The following is a 23,165-nucleotide window of genomic DNA, read 5'->3' on the forward strand; positions in this document are numbered from 1 at the left end:
ACAAATACACATAAATAGTATTTTACACGTAAGCCTGTTATCAATAAAATTACTAAGTTGCGTCAGCAGTTAACTTTATTATCGTTATCATTCTCCTTTTGTTTGTTACTCTGTGGCAGTTGAGACCGAAAATCCAATGTATTCGGGTGACACATGGCACAAACATCAAACATTAAAGTTAAAGTGGCATTTAAAAGTTTTATGAACTTTTTTAACTTTATTTTTATTAATTTAGTTTATTAAGTTTATATTGTATGAGTATTACTTTTATATAAAAATATATTTTAAGTTTATGTGATTGAAACATTTTAACTACTGTTACTATAACTATTCAACGTGTTTAATTATTACAAAAAGTATTTAACATGCCTGAAGCAAAAGTTTTAGTTATTGGAAGTGGAGGACGAGAACACGCACTTTGTTGGAAATTAGCGGACTCTCCTTATGTAAAACAGATTTTCTGTGCACCCGGCAGTGTCGGCATTTCATCTGTAAACAAGGTTGAGAATCTCGATATTGACATCAAAGACTTTGCAGTAAGTTTCAATCAATTAATTAAAGTTATAATTCAAAATTATTAGAGTCCGCAACAGCATTAGCTACTGCACAAATGGCACCGTAGACCGGTGCAATACCACGACGGTAAAGTGAAGTGAAGTCGCGTTTTGTCTGATGAATGTGTGTACGGAGGTCCAAATTCTAATCCTCTTCCCACCCTTTTCCAATGAGATTTTAAGGGAAAGTGCATTTAACAGACTAGTTATTAGGGTACACCCCTTTCTCTCTTCACCAGGTAAGCTGTGTCTGCAACACTATTGTAATGCACTATTTTATTGTAATTATTCATAAACTTTGGCACCTTTACTCAAAGAAAATTATATCTTTGAAATATGGTAATTTTTGAAGAGAATAATATTTCATGGATTTCATATATTTTACATATTATTGAGATAAAATACTTAAGAGTTTGAAGCACATGTTAATTAAAGCCTGGTCGATTCATCACATGCAACCAGGAAAAGTTTTCACCTTTTCCATTACAACTGTTAACAAATCGTAAAACTAAATTACTCAATTTCAATCGTATTATTTATAAATTTAGATACTGGCAGCAATTTATTATTTCTATGAATTAATGAAAGCTATCACTGTGATAGCCTTTGACCTGCTTTTGTACAAATTCGTTGATTATGAACTTTTATCTTAAAATAATGGATCTGTAAACCATTGCTGTAGAGAGAAATTATTTATCTATATTTTGTATTATTAAAGAGAATATTGTTTTTTCTATTATAATTCAGAAACTACAATTTTTTTTAAAAACCATAACTAATAGATTTCGATCAGCAATTTCCTCGGCTGTAATTTATTTATTAAGAACTAAGTGACACAACAAAAGAACGAAATACGGAGTACAAGATAATTTCTTATTAAATAGGCATTTTTTAATTATCAGACTAGTATATAGTGCAATATAAATAATTTAAAATCAATCTATTTTTTTTCATATTTAAAATATCCAATTCTTATTTCTCAGGCAATAGGAAAATGGTGCAAAGAGAACTCTATAGATTTGGTTGTCATTGGTCCAGAAGACCCACTGGCCAATGGAATTGTAGATGCTCTCGCGCCATTGGGCATACAGTGCTTTGGCCCGAAGAAAGCTGGCGCAGAGATTGAAGCCAATAAGAGCTGGTCAAAGAAATTCATGATGAAGTACCAAATCCCAACTGCAAGGTTTCAGTCTTTCAGTGATGCTACTGCAGCTAAGGAGTTTATCAAGACGTAAGTTATTTTAGCAAGCTTTTTTTTAGTTAAACAAATGTTGAATGTAATTTGAAATGTAAACTTGTTTGTTTATACCATTTGGCATCGGTTATGGCAAATTTGATCACCCAAATTTTTTTGACATCATTTTAATTTTTGTATTAATTAAAGATTTGTTTAAACAGTATATTAATTTTTATAACATTTATTTGTATTTCTGATTAATAATATTTTTATTTTTTTTAATTCAACTGATACAAAAATCATGTAGTCTTAATTATTTTGAATTTGGTTTGTCATGAAGAACCGACACAAAGAAGATATATTCTTACATATAATTTATTCCTTGTAGTGCTCCATACCCAGCATTAGTGGTGAAGGCATCAGGCCTAGCAGCTGGCAAGGGTGTGGTCGTAGCCTCCAGTAAAGAGGAAGCCTGTCAAGCTGTGGATGAGATACTGACAGATGCTAAGTATGGCTCTGCAGGTCAGACAGTTGTGATTGAAGAACTTCTAGAAGGAGATGAAGTTTCCGTAAGTTATGTTACCTTATTTTGTGGTATTACTTGCAGCTTTTGGGTATAAAGTGGTACTATTTTTAATAGCCATATTGGTTTAATTTTGACTACTCTATGTTCTATTTTTCATCACATTTGAGTATATTTTTTAAATATGGTAGCTTTTATTATGTCACTTTAATTAGATATGGAAGTAGATGCTATCTTAGATTCGCTTTATGTATAATTGTCCAATATAACATATGTTTTACTGGTAAACATATTGCGTCATGTCACAATATCTGATTGTTATTACTAACTACGTTTACCTCAGTCTTACTATCAATGTTTTTACGCCACAACGAGTATCTTGGGGCAACGTTATCCGGGGGTCACGACGAACAAACAAACTATAGCTTGTCGCCACTGCCATTGGGGTCCTGGATAAGATTACGAATTAAAAAGCTATTTTTGGAAATTACTGCTAATTACTTTTTTACGTTGCCATGACAACTGATAATCTATCAATGGGTTTCTGAGACCTCTATGCCTTTCTGTCACCCGTGACAAAACAGAGATACCACTATGTTTTAAATGGGTTTTTTGGTCTTAGAAACCCACGATATGTGTTTTACAATACTGATATTATTTTTTACCTCCACATCAAGATGTTGGGGTTGAATAATAAATTATTTCAAATGTAACTTGTTCCAGGTGCTAGCTTTCACAGATGGTGAGACGGTATCGATGATGCCGCCAGCACAGGACCACAAACGCGTGGGAGAGGGCGACACTGGGCCCAATACGGGGGGCATGGGCGCTTACTGCCCTTGCCCGCTTATCACAAGGGACCAGCTCGCAGACGTGCAGGATCAAGTGTTGCAAAGAGCAGTTGATGGCCTCAAAGCTGAGGGCATCAAGTATGTTGGTAAGTATTTTGACCCGGTATTGATTAAGAACATAGTTGTAGATTGGATAAAGGACAATTTGCCGGACTTAAACACGTTAATTGGTTAAAGTGAGACCCTTACGATGTTTTTTCAATATTAATCGTGGGTTTTTGACACGAAAAACTTTGACAGATCAGAGATAACAAAATGTTTTAAACTGAGATTTTAAGTCTCAGAATCCCACGGTAAGTCACTAAATGGGACGCGATTAGCCGCTTAATAGACAAGGGATTTTTTAAGGTTAAGCCGTTTTTAATAAATTTTTTTATTCAAAGTAAATGGCATTGCCAAAAATCGGTTAAAAAGATTTATATGATTTAAATTTTTATGTAATATAAAACTTATTAAAAATAACTAAAAAAAAGTTTGGAGTTATATATTTTCACCACGAAATGCATCGGCAATGTCATTTGGCAATTCGTTATCGCATCGCAAAATATTCCGTTGTTTGTTAATTTTTGTAGCTCTTATTACGTTATTTATTATCTGAGCCGGCTAACAAAAGGTCAGCTGTTTGATTCGCAACCCTAGCGTTGTGTTGCTAACATACGTCTTATTTATATACTTGTTTATTTGTACGTAATTTTATTGATTCTTTCGTATTTGTATGTTTATTATAGAGATATCTAACCTTTAGGGCTCTGTTTTTTTATGTTTATTTCAATAATATGTTTGTCGTATCGTGTTTTTGTGTATAAGATTATTTTTAACAGAAAAAAAATCATAGACAAAATTATGTAACTTTGTTTACATTATTATAATTTTTATATATTTCCTGATAATAGAATGGTTAAATCGATAATGTATTTTTAGTCATTACCTTAAGAAATTTTCAAGAATATTCTATGCTTTACTTGGAGATTATTGTTTCCGGCATTACGATAGGTTGGGGCTCCGCCCAGGGCGCTGGGCAGGGCGACACAGACCTGGGCCGCGGACGAAAGCGAAAGCGTGCCCGTGGTCCCGTCCCGATGCGTTGGAGGAACAGAGGGGTTTAGTGGGTATGCCTCCGCTATGGAGGAGAATCCCACATAACTACCGCGTCCCCCCCGGGGCGCAGAGTATGCATAAAGCATTCCCCTCTGAAAAAAAAGGGCGACACAGATCTGCGAATTACATAGTCTTATATAACCCTGTTAATCCCCCCCAAGACATGGTAAAAAAAGAGCGCGATAAAAATCTCGCCCTGGACGCTTTAGAAATCTCGCCCAGGGCACCAGTAGATAGCTGGACGGGATTGGAGTCTCAATACAGTCTTTGTCATATATTTATGAGTAGCTATAAACAACGTTTTGAGATCTATCAGGTCAGATGCAAATATATTAAATAATAAAATGATATAGGGTGTTTATCGTTGGCGAGGGCAGTCGGTGCGTTCCACCTCTGACCCTTGCACGTACCATCGGCACGAGTTGTACATTACTGATAGATGTGCCCTTTATGTCAGTTGACATATGTCTCTAGGCGCTGTTTACATCAGTGCGCCTAGCACGAATAATTGTGACAAGTGCAATTTGTATCGAAGCAACAGCGCGCCTATCGGGCGTAAAGTGCACTAAAATCTCATACTTATTTTGACATAGTTGATCTTCGGACTTGATCCTTTTTTTTCAGAGGGGAATGCTTTATGCATACTCCGCGCCCCGGGGGGGACGCGGTAGTTATGTGGGATTCTCTTCCGGATTAAAGCATACCCACTAAACTTCTCGGTTCCTCCTACGCATCATGGCGAGGCCACGGGCACGCTTTTGCGCTTTCGTCCGCGACCTGTAAATTTCGGACTTGATCCTTATCGGGCCGTTATTTTATACCAGATTTAACATATTTTGTGACGGAACTAACCGCGACTAAAGCCCCTGAATTTGTAGCAAATATTAGTAGTAGAATTAAAAAAAATGTGTGTTTTTTTCTCTTTTGCTTTTGATAAGTGTGGTAATCATTTTAAGTTATTTCTTAGGTCGGTTTAAACCGGTTGTAACTATCAAACGCACCTTATCGCTGTAGTAACAATTTTGCTTGAATTTCTCTTATAATTAAACATTTGTTTATGTAATGTTATATTCGATTAAATCTGTAATTTAAGATAATTACTAATAATACTTTTTAATGTTAAGTAAATAACAGACTCATTAGTATATAAACCTTTTCATAAATAAAATGATCCACAGATAAAAAAATCAATATCGTTATTAGGATCAACGCCATCTATTTAAAAAGATTGGTAACTTTTTGTTCTCTAGACAAAAGCATCAACATACAGCCATAATTTCTTAACTTTTATTATGCACTAATTAAGATAATAGATGGGTAGGCATAGAGCAGTATTAGCCGGTATTATCACAACCACGTCATACTCAGTACAGAGTCATCACACTCTGACCTCTTGTTTATCTCGTAGTTATACAACGAGCCTATTTTCCTTGCATAGGTTATTAGTTTTAGATATATGTTAAACCTAGCATATATTTAAGAAGAAATTATATATGTTCAAGCAATCCGCAATGCGCTAGTGACTAGACTAATCCCCCCTTATTTAGGGTAGACTTCAGCCCCTCGGTATAGACTGAGCCTTATTATGTCAGCCCTATCATACCTTACCTTAGTTCTACCTTGGACGTATATGAGTTGACGGTGACTTTATGATAGATATCGGGGTCATTATTGCTCCAATACCTAAGAAGAGGAGGGTTTAGTGGCTTCTATTTTGCAGAGAATAACGTACTACTTGGGCAAAGCACTCTGTCCAACTAACCTAGTATTTTATTTTATTTTACTCACCCTAAACATCAAAAAAAATCATCGAATCATCGTCATGAAATCATATATAATAAACTTGATGAGAAAATTTATTCAATATTTATTGATAACCAATGCCACAAACGGTGATATAAGATAAATTGAAGTAAACATCAATAAATATGAAAACCATTGAAAAGTAGACCTAATTGCTTTATAGTTAAGGATCAATTATATTATATCAGTAGGAACATGGTCAGAGTGAGCAATAGACTAAAAAGTTGCGTCTGCAATGATAATATGGAAAAACAAGTGATGATCGTATGAACCAATGCCAAGGTTCAATGTCCCGTTCCGGGCATGACAAAGTGATGCAAAGAATTTTACGAAAACATAATGAAATTATTGTTGGTTTCTAAGACAAATCCCGCATAAAATATCTTTATTTTATCTTAATCTAGCAGTCGCCCGCGGCTCCGTCCGTGTGGATATATAAAAAAATCTTAATTTGTGTAGACCACCCATCCATCCATCCACATCAAATCCATCTAAACATTCGCATTTATAATATTAGTAAGTTAAATAAAAAGCAGCTCTTCAAGGCAAAAACAAAAAAATTGAATAAATAGTATGCTATGACCGTCTCCTGGCTCTAAGCTACCTCCTCATTAATTTTCAGGCATATCGGTAAAGCCGTTCTTGAGTTATAAATAGTGTAACTTACACGGCTTTATGAGAGAGGGATGACGGTATGTTTTAAACATGGTTGGTCTCAGAAACCAAAAATTAGGTACATAACAGCGAGACCTATTCTCTGACCCGAGTAGTATGGAGTAATTCTCGTGCTATAAATGTACAAACGAACAGTCACGTGGCTAGTCGTGTTAGTTGAAAAAGGTCATAATATAATTCTTCTAAAAAGTTTCTAGTATTTTTTCGTTTGTATAAGATAGTCATTTGTCCATAGGTGTCTTATACGCGGGTATGATGATCACCAAGTCGGGTCCCATGACCTTGGAATTCAACTGCAGATTCGGTGACCCTGAAACCCAGGTTCTCATGATGCTGCTAGAAAGTGATCTTTACACCATCATGAAGGTAATATGCGAAAAGATACCGTTTAGTTCATATTAAGGTTTGCTTCCACTGTCGAAATATTCGTAAAAATATATTGCATTACTTTCGTTCTACTTGAAAAAACTGTGATATTGTTTGTACCAATGTTTCTTTAGTGGAAATTGACTTTAAGGTATACAATAAAGATTACTCTCCAAAATCATGTCTATTGCTATTGTCAAAATGATTAATTCTAATTATTTTTTGTAGGCATGTGTGAATGGCAATTTGAAACAACATCAAGTGGCTTGGAATACAAAGATGAGTGCCGTAGGAGTCGTTATCGCTTCCAAAGGATATCCAGAAACTTCTACCAAAGGCTGCGTTATTAGTGGTGAGTTTTGTCTTCCAGGAGGCTTAGTCGTCTCTGCGAGATAGTAGTGACAAACAATTGGACTGTTTTGTCTCTATTTCCACTAGCACAGCTGACCTAGCAATTCCGACGTCGCGTGACTGTTCTATAAACAATGTATGTAAAATTACCACTAGCTCGGTCTTGATTGTTATACTGCTAGTGGAAATGATGTTTTAGGTGCAGTGACGTGACGATGTTGTTGTCGTGTACCAGGTCTGTCGCAAGTATCGTCGCAGGCCGGTCTGGCGGTGTTCCACAGCGGGGTGGCGCGCGGTGCTAACGGGTCGCTGGTGACGTGGGGCGGGCGCGTGCTGCTGGTGGGTGCGCGCGCGCCGGCGCTGCGTGCTGCTGCTGCGGCTGCCACCGCGGCGGCCGCGGCCATTGACTTCCCCGGTGCACATTACCGCAAAGACATCGCACATCGCGCCTTCTCCAAGTAAGTGCTCTTAATAACTGCCTTATTGGTGGTTTCTGAGACCAACATCTTGATCAGAAACCCAATATAAGTTGTTTAAATGCTGCTTGCAAAATTATGTATTCATATTTAGCTATGTTGCTGCCAATTTTCACTATTTCGTTTTCTATATCTAATTTTTTTAATGGAATCTTGTCTAGAATGTCTTCCTAATATTATTTATTCTTTTCTTAAACTACCAATAAGGATCTACGTCCTTAGATAGACTCGACAGACCTTAGGGTCTGCTTGCTATTTATTACTTGATATCTATCTGCTTCTTTATCTTTTTCATTTCTTCTTTTATAGATCTTATTTCTTTTTATCCTCTTTCTCCTTTTCCTTCTTACTCTCTACTTTTGTCTTTGTTATTATAACTCTCAATATTTTTGTGAGTATTTCTGTCGCGTTTGATTGTGTTGTGTCCATTTGTTTCAGTACGATGTCACTTGAGCAGTGAACGTGTTGCAATGTAAAACATTATTGTTAATTTTGAACACGATTTTTTTTAACATTCCTTGAATTATCATTTTTCTTTCCAAATAAAATGTTTGGTTTATTCCTTTTTTTGTTTTTGTTCCCTTCCTTTGTTTCTAAGAAAGAAATGTCCAAGAAATACGAGATAAAAAAATTGGCTTTTACAAAATACGAAGAAGCAACTTTGTAGAAGAAATAGGTGCAGGAGAAAAGAATTTTTCATTTTATTATCAAATTTAATTCAAATATAAAATTGAAGTCCGTTAATGATACTTATAGATAGACTAGATAGGTTTTAAGAGAGTGAAATTAAAAAGACTATAAGAAAACATCCAGCATCTAAGTAATCCGATTTTTAACGATTAGGCCCATTCTTAACATCAAATAAACGAGATTTATACTAATATATAAGATTGTATGGTTATTGACGACACGTTACCACAGTAAACTTTATTCGTCAGACTAAACGGGCTGTCGTACTTGGAGAGCGGAGTAGACATAGACGCGGCGGCGACACTGGTCCGTCAGATCGAGCCGCTGGCGACCGCGACGCACCGGCGCGGCGTGCTCGGCCGCCTCGGCTGCTACAGCGGCCTCTTCCAGCTCTCCGCCATGGACCCGCGCCTCAAGGACCCCGTCCTCGTGCAGGGGACTGACGGAGTCGGCACCAAGTTGAAGGTACACACGAAAGTTACATATCAAAAATTATTATCAAGCTATAAGTCTAAGCTAAGTATTTACCGATCTCTATAGCAAATGATTTTCTATTTTTGAACAATTTAAAGTTCTTTTCCACTAAGATTAGCTCCATGCGAATTGCATACCCTGGCTTCTACTTGGAAAAACCATAATTACAATCCGTTTAAATACAAAGAGAGTTTCTATTTTAGTCTGTCAGTGGAAAAGGAGTTTTATGGGCAATTTAAACAAGAGTTTCTTAAATACGTTGACATTTTTATACTTACAGTGTCATGATCTGTCTTTAGGTGGCTCAAACGATGGAGAAGTTCGACTCTCTCGGTCAGGATCTGGTGGCGATGTGTGTGAACGACATATTATGCGCGGGCGCAGAGCCCTTCGCGTTTTTGGACTACATGGCGTGCGGCAGACTGCAGGTCCACGTCGCTACCACTATTGTCAAGGGCATCGCTGATGCTTGCATCATGTCGGGGTGCGCATTGTTAGGTTAGTCAAATGAATAGTCTTCTAGAAACAGAAGTAATAGTACTACTACTTTTTTAGAACACTTACTAATCTTAATTAAAAATAGATATAGTAAATAAGATAGCGAAGAGTTTCGACCAACATCTCAAGAAGCTCTCGCTACACAGTTGGATTAAGGGCCCAATACAAAAGGCAGTTATCCTAGAAACCGCACGCATCGTGAAAAGGTTCCTGTCTCTGCAGCCCTCACCACTGGTTGTTTAAGTCATGGGAATCCGCAGCCGGTGGTGCTCTATTTTTAATATAGTATATTTTTTATATGAAATGTAATATATTAAGAATATGATAAATATATGCATAAATATAGTAAATAAAACTGGATTGTCTGTATGTAATGGAAAAAGTTACATTTCATGTACGTGATATATTTATACTTATAACGGCAAACTATTTTTTTCTTAATTTTTGATTGTATCGGGTCATCGCCGTAACGGCTGACTGGATTTTGACGACACTTTCACAGGAAGGTAGTTGATGTGTTTAGGTATTATATTTTGCCTATAAGCTACTTTTTCCATTTTGCTCAGACGAATTCGCGGACGTCCGCTAGTTATGAAACAATATTAAGGTAAAAAGATCAGTCTCAGAGTAACACTTTTAATGCCGCTGTGATTTATTCGTGAGAAAGATTTTACCAGGCGATTTATACAAGGTCATACAAATGTTGGTACCAGGTGGGGAGACAGCGGAGATGCCGACCATGTACGAGGTGGGTAAGTATGACCTGGCGGGATTCGCTGTGGGTGTGGTGGACGCGGGGGAGCAGCTGCCTCGAGCTGACGCCATGCGACCTGGAGACGTCGTCCTCGGCCTGCCCTCCTCTGGACCTCACAGCAATGGATACAGCCTCGTGCATAGGATCCTCAGCGATTCAGGACACAGGTAATATATTTCTAGATAGCTTAGTAGGGCGGAAGCCAATCTTACTAATATTATAAATGCGAATGTTTAGATGGATGGATGTTTCGTTGAAGGTATCTCCAAAACGGCTGCATGGATCTCACAGAAACTTGGCATAGAGCAACCTGGAAGAATACATAGGTTACTTATTAAGATTTTTAATTTTTTTTTTCTTCAGTTACCATGAAAAGGCTCCATTTTCAACATCAAACAAGACATTCGGAGAAGAATTTCTGGAACCGACAGCTATTTACGTGAAGACATTACTGCCGGCCATCAAGCGAGGTCTCATCAAGGGGCTGGCGCACATCACCGGCGGCGGACTGCTCGAGAACATTCCGCGCATACTGCCACCTAATGTCAAAGTTAAACTGGACGCTACCAAGTTCAGAATAAAGCCTATATTCGGTTGGCTGCAGGCTAAAGGTAAGACGGACAAGAAATTGTTTTCCAAATTCGGAAAACAAACTGCTTTTTGCTCTACATGTGTCGATGATCAATAGCGTTGACTCCTGATAAATGGATACGTGATTTCCTTGGAAATAACAGTTTTTTTTAGTTTCTTGATGTTACTGACAGTTAATTCTATCCCTATTATTAGTTAGAATCATCAGCGTCAAAATGGCGGTAACCAAATGGCACAAAATACCTCGTCTGTCAAAAAAAGTGCGGCCTGTATTTTTTTCTTTTATGGCATTTTCTGTGTCTAAAAAGGTTTTATATATTTCATGACAGAACTATTATGAACTTTGACAGAAGGCGGCTGCTGCTGGTACCCATTGCTACGATTGTTGTACATCTTTATGAAATTATAGAAATTCATTGTATTCAATAGGTATGGTGTCAGACTTCGAAATGCTGCGCACATTCAACTGCGGCGTTGGTATGGTGATCATTGTGGAACCTGACCACGTGGATGAGTTGCTGGCCATGGTGGAGGATCCCATAGATGTCATCGGTGTGGTGGAAGCTATGGGCAAAGAAGGTAATTGATGTTATGAAGACGAACAAATATTAGTCTTATTATTTGCATTACTCACTTAGAAAATGTAGAAATATCAGATTATTAAGGAGCTATTTTAGTATGTAATTCAGTTACACTGTGTAAGTTACTTGAATTAAATTAACTTAGGTAAAATATTCAGATTAACTTTTTTTTTACTTATTTATACAATAAATTAAGCCTAGTTTAAAAAAATATTTTTACCTTTTTTGGCCATTAGATATATGTCTTCTCAAATATCTCAGCTGCTCAACGTCAACCTATGTTACCTTGAGCAACCCAGATATTTGAGAAGACGTATACCGCTTTACAAAATTTGTGATTACCTTCTTTACCCCCAAAAATCGTGGTCTACACAGCGACTCGTTCAATATTCCGAGCTGATAAGATATTTTAAAAGTAAATGATTACGTATGAGATATTTAAGGTTTGCCTATGACAGGAGGACACCAAGTTGTGGTGGAGAAGTTCCAGCAGGCGATGGAGCCGCTGCGTGCGCCATACTCCGGTACACCGCCGCTGCAGAAAGCTCTCTCATACAAGGACAGCGGTGTCGACATTGAGGCTGGAGACTCTCTCGTCTCGCTCATCAAGCCACTCGCAAGGTAACAGAGAATGGAACTTGTAGAAATGGGAAATTTCCCCTTATCATGTCACAGGTATAGGGGGAAAGAGGGGCGAACTGTTATGGGCCGGTGAGAAGTCTTAAATATTGTGACCATTTTTAAAAATGGATATACCTACTAAAGAATGATATTAAATTCAACATCCAATTTACCCCTGTCTTTGTTATTGCAGATCAACGACTCGTTCTGGAGTGATAGGCGGGCTCGGGGGATTCGGTGGCTGCTTCCAGTTAAAGGCCATTGAACATGAATATAAGGTAAATTTTCATTCATTATGGTAAGCAACAATATTGGTCTATCTTAAATTATTTTATATCTATTTCTAGCAAATGATTTTAAAATACTAAGGGCTTCAGTCTAAATTGTTTAGTGGTTATCAGCCGCTAAGTGTAGATTTAAACTAAATAAACATTCAAACTACCTTATTGACTGAATAATATTTAATTACTGTACAATCCTGTGCGACCTGGATGCAGGTAGCACAGGACCGGTCATCGTGGCGATCTTTGGGGGAGGCCTATGCCCAGCAGTGGGCGACTTACGGCTGAGAAAGAAGAAGAAGATATAGTTACTTTTCTACTGTAAACTTTACCTTCCAGGACCCAGTACTAGTGGTGGCCGCTGACGGCGTAGGCACAAAACTGCAAGTTGCACAGCGCGCTAACAGACACGACACAATCGGTCTAGACCTAGTCGCGATGTGTCTGAACGATATCCTGTGCAATGGTGCGCGGCCGCTCACATTCCTGGATTACTTTGCGTGTGGTGCACTGGACGTGAATGTAGCCAGGCGTGTGGTGGCCGGCATCGCTGATGGCTGTCGGCAAGCTAATGCTGCTCTCATAGGTATACAACGACACAATACAATAATCAATATTTTATATTAAGTTTTTAGTTGATTTTTTTTGGGTGGACTAAAATTGTATCATTCACCCTATGAACGGTTTTTTGGTTCGATGGCTTTTTATAATTTACGAAATTATCAAGATGGACGGTATTAAGACCACCCAAAACCGAGGTGCGTAGATCTATGTGTGTAGAAGTGAGAAAGGTTTAGGTCAGGACCACAATATTTGAATAAATGGAGCCGTGGTATCTGCCTACCCCTCTGAATTATAGGCATGATTATATGTTGTTTTATAATTTAGTTGACAAACATTTTTTTAATTAGATTGGTCGATTTCAAATATTTCTTCAGAATCTAAAAGTAAATTGTATGCAGGTGGAGAGACAGCGGAGATGCCGGGCATGTACCCGCCGGGAGTTTATGACATCGCAGGCTTCGCGCTCGGCGTCGTCGAGCGCTCACATATACTGCCCAAGATTAATGATATCACGGTACTGTGACGTCATCGATTAACACCAAGACATCACATCAGTGATCCTAGCACGAATATTTGTGACATTTGTGCAACTTAACGGACGTAAAGAACATAAAAATTTCATACTGAATTTCACATTATTGACGACGATACGATAAGACTTGACGCAAATATTCATGTTAGGCCCACTGGAAAAAATCCAGCCACTATTATGAATGTTGCCATAACAGTGAAGTAAAATTTGCATAACTTGATATTAATTTTATTAATTTAGTATTTTAATACTGGATATTTTTCGTTCACGTCCTGGTTTTATTATTTTCTGATGTCATTTTGACTAACATCATCATCGAAATTAAATACCTAAAAATTTCAACATTAAAAATAATTAATAGCGCCATCTAGTTTAAATTTTTGATAATTTTCGTGAAACAGGTAGGCGACATAATAATAGGTCTGCCATCTAACGGCGTGCACAGCAACGGCTTCAGTCTGATACACAAGCTGATGAAGAAGGCCGGACTCACGCTGGAGGACAAGGCGCCATTCAGCAAAGAGGGACTCACACTCGGTAACAACTTCATGATATTATTTAAAACTGAAAGTAATTAATAATAAAAAAAAGTTGAAAAAAATGGGACTAAGTGACAAAATATTACATAAAAATATAAAACGAACTGGCAACACCAGGGCCGGTGTTGCCGCAATACTATCGGAATAAGTCTAATATTGTCGTAGTGAAGAGAGCTGAAGAGAGAGACAAAGGGAGACAGAGCATAGGTAATATAATAAAAAAAAACGTATATTATAGGCGAGGAGCTGATAAAACCGACCCGTATCTACGTTGAGAGTGTACTACCGGCACTGCAGCGTGGCGCGGTGAAGGCGGTGGCACACATCACCGGCGGTGGACTGCTGGACAACCTGCCGCGCGTCGTGCCCGACTCCGTGCGCGCCAGGCTCAACGCGCACTGGTGGCACGTGCACCCGGTATAAACAACCAGTATAACTTGAACTATAAGATTGATGATTCGAAGATATGATTAATGCATCAGCTCACTATACGTTCCCACTGAGGCGCTCGGAACCTTGGAACCGGTAGTTAGGTGACAAGTCCATAGTCAACGCTGGTCCAGTGCGTGTTGACTTCACACATATCTTTGAATTTCTTCGCAGATATGTGTTAAGCATCATGATGTTTTCCTTCACCGTAAGAACGTCGGATAAATGTACATATGTAAATTGAGACATTGGTACATGACGGGATTCGAACTCACGACCTGCACAGTAAAGTGTTGAAACTTCTAAGCCACCGACGCTATTGCGGAAATTTTAGTCTGCCAACTCAAAAACTGGCAAACAAATCGCAGTACCGTGCAAATATAATTGCAAAAAGAAGCGTTCTTTTGCAACAAACCTTTTTTTTACCATTGTTTCGTTTACTATGTACGAAATTCTAATCTTATATTTAATTTATTTTTTAATTAATCTTGTCCAATTATTAATATATGCAGGTGTTCGCATGGATAGCGGATACAGGATCAGTGAAGGATGAAGAGATGTTGCGGACATTCAATTGCGGCATCGGCATGGTGCTCATCGTCTCACCTGAAGACCAGGCGGATGTGAGTATAATAATCTGTCTCACTCTTTTTATGAGAATTCTCTATTAGAGGGAATGAGATAGCAATAAATATTGAAGACAGACTTTTGATGCGCCTGTTATATTATCATTACAATATTATATCCAGTTGATTTAATATATTTTTTAAAATATTTCATCAGTTCTATTTATAGGAAAGGTGATGTAATGTGATGATGTGTGCAGGTGATGAACATAACGCGTTCATTCGGTGCGATGGTGATCGGATCTATCCAAGCTAGGCCGGCAGGTGGCGCGCGTGTTCTAGTTGACAACTTCGCCTCTGCGCTGGACTTCACGCGACGAATGCCGCTGCTTAATAACAAACGGGTACGTTATCACTACCATTACGCCCGTTACCCAAAGGGGTAGACAGACCACGGAACAAGACACCCCCATTTGGCCTGCTGACACACCTCTCTAGATTCTACGTAAATATTTTATATTTGTTTAATGGAATCTGGAAACGACACACCGTTCTAGCAATTAAAAAAACTATAATAATGTATTCCTTTTCTTTTTTAAACATAAATAACATAAAATAATATTTTTTTTAAATTATTTTTTGAGTGAAATTTGACTACAGTCCTAAGAATTTTGTTTGTATATAAAATAGTGTTTTTTTTGTATATATCTATTACTACTTCTAATCCTAATCCTGGTGACATCTACAGTAAAGAAAGGTAGAATTTTTTTTCGCCATTGATGTGTAACATGTATTGCAGGTGGCGGTGCTGGTGTCGGGCAGCGGCAGCAACCTGCAGGCGCTGGTGGAGGCGTCACGCGAGCCCGCTCACTGCATGTGCGCGGACATCGCGCTCGTCATCTCCAACAAGCCTGATGTGTACGCGCTCAAGCGAGCTGAAGCTGCGGGAATACCTGCACTGGTATGGATGATGAAGTGCTTCATTGTTTTTTAATAAAACGACAATTTTAGCTTATATTTAATTTTTGTTTGTTCTTCTGCCGTTCTGTTTTGTTATAAGTTGGTGACGTCATAGAAATATATATTATAACCGCGGGTGCGGTCCTTTGAATATTTGTATAGAAAATATATCGTAATATGCCTTGCTATAATTAATACATCTGTACATATAAATAAAATTGTAGTGTCTGTTTGTAATATTAAAATAACCGTATTTTACAACATGTATATGAAGATATATACTGTACATACATCAATATAACATATTTTACAATTTTTGTCTGTCTGTCCGTTCCGGCTAAAATCTCTGAAATGGCTGGACCGTTTTGACAGGACTTTTATTGGCAGCTAATGTTATAAAAAGCAACTTAGGATACGTTTTTTTTTTAGAAAAACAAAGTAATGTTGCAATGTCCAAGTACTGTCCAGTACCTCGCAGACCAAAGACAGTATTTAACGTGGACGAAGTCGCGGGCACAGCTAGTGTTTTATGATTTTCTATTATATTTATTGTAGGTATTCAATCACAAGGAGTACAGTTCACGCGAGGAGTTTGACCGCGCGGTGTCAGCTGCGCTGGAGGCACATCGCATCGACCTCGTCTGTCTCGCTGGATACATGCGCATACTGTCCCCTGACTTTGTTCACAAGTCTGTATCACACATCTTACTAATATTATTAATGTTAATGTTTGGATGTATTGATGGATGGATCTTTGTTAGAAGGTATCTCCAAAATGATAGATGTAGAACTTTCTGGAAGATCACGTAGGCTACTAATTTTTTTTATTAAATATCGCGCGGACGGAGTCGCGGGCAACAGCTAGTTTAAATATTTATACGCGAATCTTAATACTCAATATTTTTTAGTACTTAAATCTTTTTGAATGCAATTGTTCATTGTTTCAAATACAAAATTGAATAATGCCATGTTATGACGTCATAGCTCTGAAAATCTACTATATTTTCTAAATATTGTAACTAAATTTATTTTTATAGATAAAAGACTGAGTGAAATGTTAATAATTTAGCATGAGTTGTATTTAAAGTGTTGCATGATGATATTTCGTGTGATGCAGATGGAAGGGTCGGCTGGTGAACATCCACCCGTCGTTGTTGCCGCGTCACCCCGGGCTGCACGCGGCGCGACAGTGCCTCGCCGCCGGGGACCTCACCTCCGGCTGTACTGTGCACTTTGTTGATGTACGTACATACACGCGAACCACTATTAAACTAACAAAAAAAAGAAGAAAAATTCCATTGCTGTCTTTTTCATTGACTAACTAGTTGAGTTGACTATGACCCCATCATCATCAGCTCACTATATGTCCCCACCGAGGGGCTCGGAGCCTACGCTTTGTTAGGGGTGACAAGGCCATAGTCAACCATGCTGGCCCAGTGTGGGTTGGTTGAGTTCATACATATTTTTGAATTTCTTCTCAGATATGTGCAGGTTGCATCACAATGTTTTCCTTCACCGTAAGAACGTCAAAAAATGTACATATGTAAATCGAAGAACACATTGGTAAATGGCGGGATTCGAATTCAGGACCTGCAGATTGCAAGTCACTTGCTTAAACCCCTGAGCCACCGACACTCTTATATAACTACGACGACTGTGACCTAGTCACCCCTAACTTAGGTTAGATTCCGATCCCCTCAGTGGGGACGTATAATGAGCTGATTGAAACCACAGATTTGTGGAGTTAATATAAAATATTTTTTCATTTCTCTCATTAAAAAAAATTAAAATAAAAAAAAAAACCTTAAAAGCTAAGTTATTATTGGCAATTTTTTTCAGGCTGGTGTTGACACAGGTCCTATAATAACACAGGAGCGTGTGCCCGTACTCAAAGACGACACTGAGGAGAGCCTCACGGAGCGCATCCACCAGGCCGAGCATCGCGCTTATCCGCGCGCGCTGCGACTACTCGCGACCGGTCGCGTGCGACTCAGCTCAGAAGGAGAAGTACTGTTCCACTCTTAGACACCACTTAGCGACTAGTCGCACTACACCAATGGTACAGTCACCTTCGGCTACAGTGCACCAGTTACAAAGAACATGTCTTCCATTTCACAACGAATTTAAAGTACGACTTGTCCCGAAAAAAATATAATAAGGGTGCTATTGATGTTTTAATCAAATAAAAAACTTTCGGTTTCCTGTGACATATTTTCAATGTACGTCGTTTTTAAAATGGAACACTGCAAGCGAAGCCCACTGTACATATTTTGGTCATATAAAAAAATCGTGCGACTAGTCGCTAGTGGAAATAAGGTTTTATAAATACAAAAAATTAACTCAAAGAATTTATACGTGTCCATATAAATTAGGATCATACGAAAATATAGAAGTAAATGTAATTTGAAGGTGAGAAAAATTTGCATACACATTTCAGCATTTAAGACTAGGAAATAAATAACGCAGTAGTAAATGGCAAATAAAGAAATTATCTATTTATCTAAATTAAATATTACTTGGTTTATGATTTACAATATTTGAAATTTAAATAATTATTTACAAACAAATAATGTTTAATTAGCTTAATTCTAAATCTGGTTCTTGCTCAACAAAAAATTATAGATAACCATAGATAAAATAAGTCAATAAGTTTTTTTTTTTCTAGAAAAAAAAAGGTTCTGTTGAATTAATATGGTTAAAACAATTGTGCCTTCCCTCTGTGCCTTACTATTATTAGTAATAATGTTACAATGTTCCTAATTTTGAATATACACAAATATTAAATATATATTTTTGCATGTTCCGTGATTATTCTGATATTTTCTAGTTGCGAGTTTACTTTAATATTAGAAATTCGTAGTGGCATTGAAAGTGTTAAACTATGTCTTCCATAAACGTGATATTTCAAAGTGCTATTTTTACTACATTCCATATGTTTTTCAAAAAGATTTGAATTCACAAAGCTAATGTACGTTATTATTTGAGATTTAAAATTTATGATAAAATAACAATTTACATTTTAATTTACACGATTTTTCTCAAACCATAGACTAACTAAATGAACTCGAATTCAACAGATATGTTAAGTAGATTTAATGTGTTAATATATTCTAGACATTTTTAGTAATTTTAGAGAATGTTTAAATAAAAAATATAAAATTGATTTTGTTTTATTTATTAAACAATTTAAATTATATCACAGATTTTTAAGGTAACCTTTGTTTCAAATAATTTAAGTTAATAAAATCTCTTACTCGTAAAACTCCAGTTAATTGACATATTACTTTTTTCTTTATTAAACGTTAACAATTCACCTAAGGAATTAAATAAAATGCCTATTATATCTCCGCTGTCATTGGCTGGTTCCTTTATAACAATCTGCTCTTTAATTTGCTTATTGATAACAGAATGTTCACCATGCTTCAAAATATCATCACAAATTTTATCAAATTCAACATGAAACTTCTGTTTGTTCATCATCGGAACTATCAGATTGTATGTATTGATTTTTATATTAATAGAATCAGCTAAATCTTTATTACTTTTATATATTTTCTCCCATTTAATTCTGTCATCGTCACTCAACGGATACGGACCTAAGTACATTCTATCTCTGCTTATTTCCTCCTTTAATGCCTCAATATCTTGATCTATTTCTTTCCTCATTGTTATCCATTCCGGTGTAAAGCCATTATTTATTAACACCTTTAAAAGATACAAAGAATTACATGTAGTTATACAAGCCCCTAACCATAAAAGAATTACAAATTGATCCAAAAATTATAACATAAAGGATGTTTTCATTTACTTAATTTTGTCAGTGGATCTAAATGGCAGTTATATTTCTCAAGCAAATAAAGTCATGATGACACAAGATGAACTGATGATCTAGTCTATGTTAAGGAGTATCCTAGATGCCAAGGATTGGAAGAGGCCTATGCCCAGAAGTGGGTGTCTCGTGGTTGAACAAGCAGTCATGATATTTTTAACTTTGGTAAAATCCATAAATACTTACCTCATTTAATTTATGAGTAGTAAAATCAACATATGGGTTTGTATTCTGATCTTTCAATGGTTTGCCCTTGCCGCTTAAATTTTCAAACTCGCCTTTTGATATTGATTCCTGTATTAAATCCTCAACTAATCTATCAAAACCATATTTAGTTTTTATATCATGTTTCTTGCTATAGCTCTCTTTTTTTAGTAGAGCCTTATCAGAAGCTACGGCCTTAGAGATACGATGCTCCATTACGTTGGCAGCAGCTTTTTGTGCTCTAGCTTGTTGCCACTGCTTCTGCCTTTGGAAGGGAGTTCCGTAACCTACACCTTCAAAGCTTAGGTATTGACGGTGTTGAGGTGCTGTGTGCTGAAAATTTTAATGCAATTCAGCGAGGTGGAATCTAAACAATTCATGAAATAAGATATCTAAATTATCTTTGTGGTTTAACTTTATACATTGTATGTAGATTAAAAGTGTCTTATAATCTCTATATAATTTGAAAATAATAAGAATAGCTAATGGATGTGCAAAATTTGTTTAGGACTTCCTGAACTATGTGTAAATAAAAATGACATACTTTGACATCATGCACAATCTTCTCCACTTCCTTGCTATTGCTGACACCAGTGTTATGTTTTGACAGCAATCTGAAAGCATTCTCTATAGCAACAAACTTCTCAATATTTGCATCTGGAGATCCTGAGTCTGGATGATACTTCTTAGCTAACTTGAGAAAAGCATCACGAACATCCTCTTGTTTTGAATTAACAGGTAAGTTGAGTACTTTATAACTCTCCTAAAAGCAAAGTTTTTAATAATTATTTTAAAATGTCAAATAATTACACCAATTAGAATGGCTACCTTTACTCCTATATTAGGAAGGGAGTACAGCAACTTTAGTTTTTTCATAGTAAATGGTGGCAAAAGAGCCAGCAGCCTGTTCCCCAAAATAGTTAAATGAACGCAGCCCATGAACAGAGAAGGCACAAAAAGAGAATATTACCATTTCCTATAAGCCCTCCGCAAAATCCACCTTCCTATCGTGAATCTCATTTTCTAGGAAGAGGACTAAAATTAGGCCCAGAAAGTTTTTACTTTCATTGTCTAATGTACATTTCAAATTCGTTTAAAAACAATGAATGGCTTACTTCAATACTTTGTCTAGAAATGATTTCAATTCTTCGTCGAGGACAGTAATAAAGTGAAGTTTTTTTTAGGCAGCAGCTGTAAAACAACGTTTTATTCATTGTTACACTGCGTCTCAGATTGCTAAAATAACCATGTCACTGTACAACTCTATGTACTATCTTCGTTTAATTGTCAATATCAATAATATTAGATGGTAACACCGTACGGGTGGCAGAACGGTAGGATTTTATCTACAAAAGAGGTGGCATCATTGGTATGCTCTTGCCATTGGTCGGGGATGATACGATTCTTTTCAACGGTACGACGCNNCTTTTACTGGCCAATGCCTTCCGGAAAAGATCTTCTGTTTTAATGTATCCCTCCCAGTCTCAGTGTATCATCTACCCACAATCCAATGTCGAAACTGTTGCAGATTTGGGCATATTGCCAAGCAGTGTAGGTCCAAACCTCGTTGCTTCCGATGTGCTCAACCCCATTCTGGAGACTCCTGTAACATTTCAGATTCTTTATCTTCCTGTTTTCTGTGCCACGGCGGTAGACATGTTGCTACAGATCCCAAATGCCCCGAACACTCCAGACAAAAATCCATCAAAATTCTGATGTCAGAAGAAAATTTGTCATATATGGAGGCATCTAAAAGATTTCCTCATGTCAGAACTTTGTATGCAGACATTGCAGCATCCCCGACAGCCCCTACCCAGAATGTGTCTTATCCTACAGTTAGTTCCTTGCCCCGTCCTGCCTCTACTTCTTACACCAAAACTTTGTTCCTTCCCCCTCGACCTAAACCTGCGTTGACTAAATCTTATGATTTTGCCTCGCATAACTCTATTGTACAAACCCCCACATCTTGTCAACCCAATGGCTGTGCTTTTACTTCTCCCTCCGACCCTTGCCCTATCCCTACTCCTAATGACAACTTAGTTTAATTACTCCTCTGCTCTTTAATTAACATGTTTTCAAAATTATCAGATTCTCCTTTACCGTCCAATGTCTCTGTTCTAGCTGAACAACTTATTGCTCTCCTCGCTAAAAACCCTCAGCAAATTCAACCCCCAAATTCTCCAATGGAACTGTAGAAGTATCCGCCTCAAAAAATTTGAAATTAGTCAACTCATAGATCAGTATCAACCTATTGTTTTTGCAGTCTCGGAGACGTGGCTTAGTCCAGGTTCCCACTTCAGGGTCCCAGGCTTCTCCTGTCTTCGGGACGACAGAAATGATGGTAGGGCAGGTAGTGCCCTCCTGATACACAGATCTATAACTTTTTCTCAGATTAACATCCCTCCTCATAATTCTGGTTTAAATATAGTAGCTGCCAAATTGTTAAATTTGTCCATCGTTTCCATTTATATCCCACACCCTAATCCAAACCTTATTTCTGAACTTCAGTCCATTCTATCGTAAATCCCAAGCCCCTTAATCATGTTAGGCGACTTCAATTGCCATCATACTATGTGGGGGTCCCACTACAATGATCCTTATTCATAATTTCTGATAGATCTGATGGATGATGTTGGCCTCTGTGTCTTGAATGATGGTACACCTACACGCAGAGTATCCCCATTGCAGAATATTAGCGTACCTGATCTTTCTTTAGCATCCCCTTCACTGGCACCCAACTTAGACTGGTCTGTTCTTCATCACACATATGGAAGTGACCATTTCCCCATTTTGGTCTCTATTCTTCAAGCTTCTATCCCAAGCATACCTTTTAATCCCCTTCAAAAATATCGGACATCTAAAGCAAATTGGAACATGTATTCCGACATTATTAATAAAGAAATTACCTCTCTTCCAGAGGTTACTCCTTATAACTTTCTAGCATTGTATAATGACTACGTGTCTATTCTTTTAAAGGCAGCTGACAATAGCATTCCTATGAAAAACTCAGCCCGAAAGATAATTGGTTCACCCCCATGGTGGGACTCTGAATGTTCAGAAAGTATCCGATTACGTAATGAAGCTGAGAAAAAATATGAATCCAATTTTACGATGGAGAACTTTCTGTCTCTAAGGAGAATTACAGCCCGCACCCGCAGACTTCTGTTTAAAAAAAAAC

At 37.4% G+C, this 23,165-nt stretch overlaps 2 protein-coding genes across 4 annotated transcripts; one reads left to right on the forward strand and one right to left on the reverse strand.

Moving 5' to 3' along the window:
- The first annotated feature begins 103 nt into the window (after positions 1-103).
- On the forward strand, positions 104-18,072 carry Gart (trifunctional purine biosynthetic protein adenosine-3 Gart). 2 transcript variants are annotated; one of them, XM_013308874.1, is made up of 24 exons: positions 104-536; positions 1,538-1,785; positions 2,120-2,300; positions 2,978-3,191; positions 6,917-7,047; positions 7,276-7,399; positions 7,634-7,856; positions 8,813-9,029; positions 9,338-9,536; positions 10,250-10,457; positions 10,654-10,901; positions 11,311-11,460; positions 11,921-12,083; positions 12,277-12,361; positions 12,704-12,950; positions 13,327-13,442; positions 13,862-13,997; positions 14,238-14,416; positions 14,941-15,051; positions 15,255-15,398; positions 15,794-15,955; positions 16,510-16,643; positions 17,072-17,195; positions 17,794-18,072. In XM_013308874.1, the coding sequence occupies exons 1-24, from the start codon at positions 366-368 to the stop codon at positions 17,977-17,979; spliced, it is 4,101 nt and encodes a 1,366-aa protein (XP_013164328.1). In that variant the 5' UTR covers positions 104-365; the 3' UTR covers positions 17,980-18,072. The 2 variants fall into 2 exon arrangements, with proteins under 2 accessions (XP_013164328.1, XP_013164329.1); XM_013308875.1 differs by having other exon boundaries at positions 11,924-12,083.
- Positions 18,073-19,159: 1,087 nt separating this feature from the next.
- On the reverse strand, positions 19,160-21,260 carry LOC106115488 (dnaJ homolog subfamily C member 28). 2 transcript variants are annotated; one of them, XM_013308895.1, is made up of 4 exons: positions 21,103-21,260; positions 20,532-20,750; positions 19,970-20,320; positions 19,160-19,659 (listed from the first exon to the last, which is right to left on the reverse strand). In XM_013308895.1, exons 1-4 carry the CDS (start codon positions 21,199-21,201, stop codon positions 19,192-19,194), a joined length of 1,137 nt encoding a protein of 378 aa, XP_013164349.1. In that variant the 5' UTR covers positions 21,202-21,260; the 3' UTR covers positions 19,160-19,191. The 2 variants fall into 2 exon arrangements, with proteins under 2 accessions (XP_013164349.1, XP_013164350.1); XM_013308896.1 differs by lacking the exon at positions 21,103-21,260 and adding an exon at positions 20,958-21,005.
- Between the last annotated feature and the right edge of the window lie 1,905 nt (positions 21,261-23,165).

This window comes from Papilio xuthus, unplaced genomic scaffold, assembly GCF_000836235.2.
Source record: "Papilio xuthus unplaced genomic scaffold, Pxut_1.1 DF827789.1, whole genome shotgun sequence".
Taxonomy (NCBI): Eukaryota; Metazoa; Arthropoda; class Insecta; order Lepidoptera; family Papilionidae; genus Papilio; species Papilio xuthus.

Bases quoted from the DNA above. Each gene is read 5' to 3' on its own strand.
- Gart (XM_013308874.1), top strand. From the start codon at position 366: ATGCCTGAAGCAAAAGTTTTAGTTATTGGAAGTGGAGGACGAGAACAC. The intron at 9,030-9,337 runs GTACACACGAAA...ATCTGTCTTTAG, and splicing joins GAGTCGGCACCAAGTTGAAG to GTGGCTCAAACGATGGAGAA. The intron at 17,196-17,793 runs GTACGTACATAC...AATTTTTTTCAG, and splicing joins GTACTGTGCACTTTGTTGAT to GCTGGTGTTGACACAGGTCC.
- LOC106115488 (XM_013308895.1), bottom strand. From the start codon at position 21,201: ATGAATAAAACGTTGTTTTACAGCTGCTGCCTAAAAAAAACTTCACTT. The intron at 20,751-21,102 runs GTAAGCCATTCA...CTTTGCTTTTAG, and splicing joins TTTCTAGACAAAGTATTGAA to GAGAGTTATAAAGTACTCAA. The intron at 20,321-20,531 runs GTATGTCATTTT...TAAAATTTTCAG, and splicing joins AGATTGTGCATGATGTCAAA to CACACAGCACCTCAACACCG.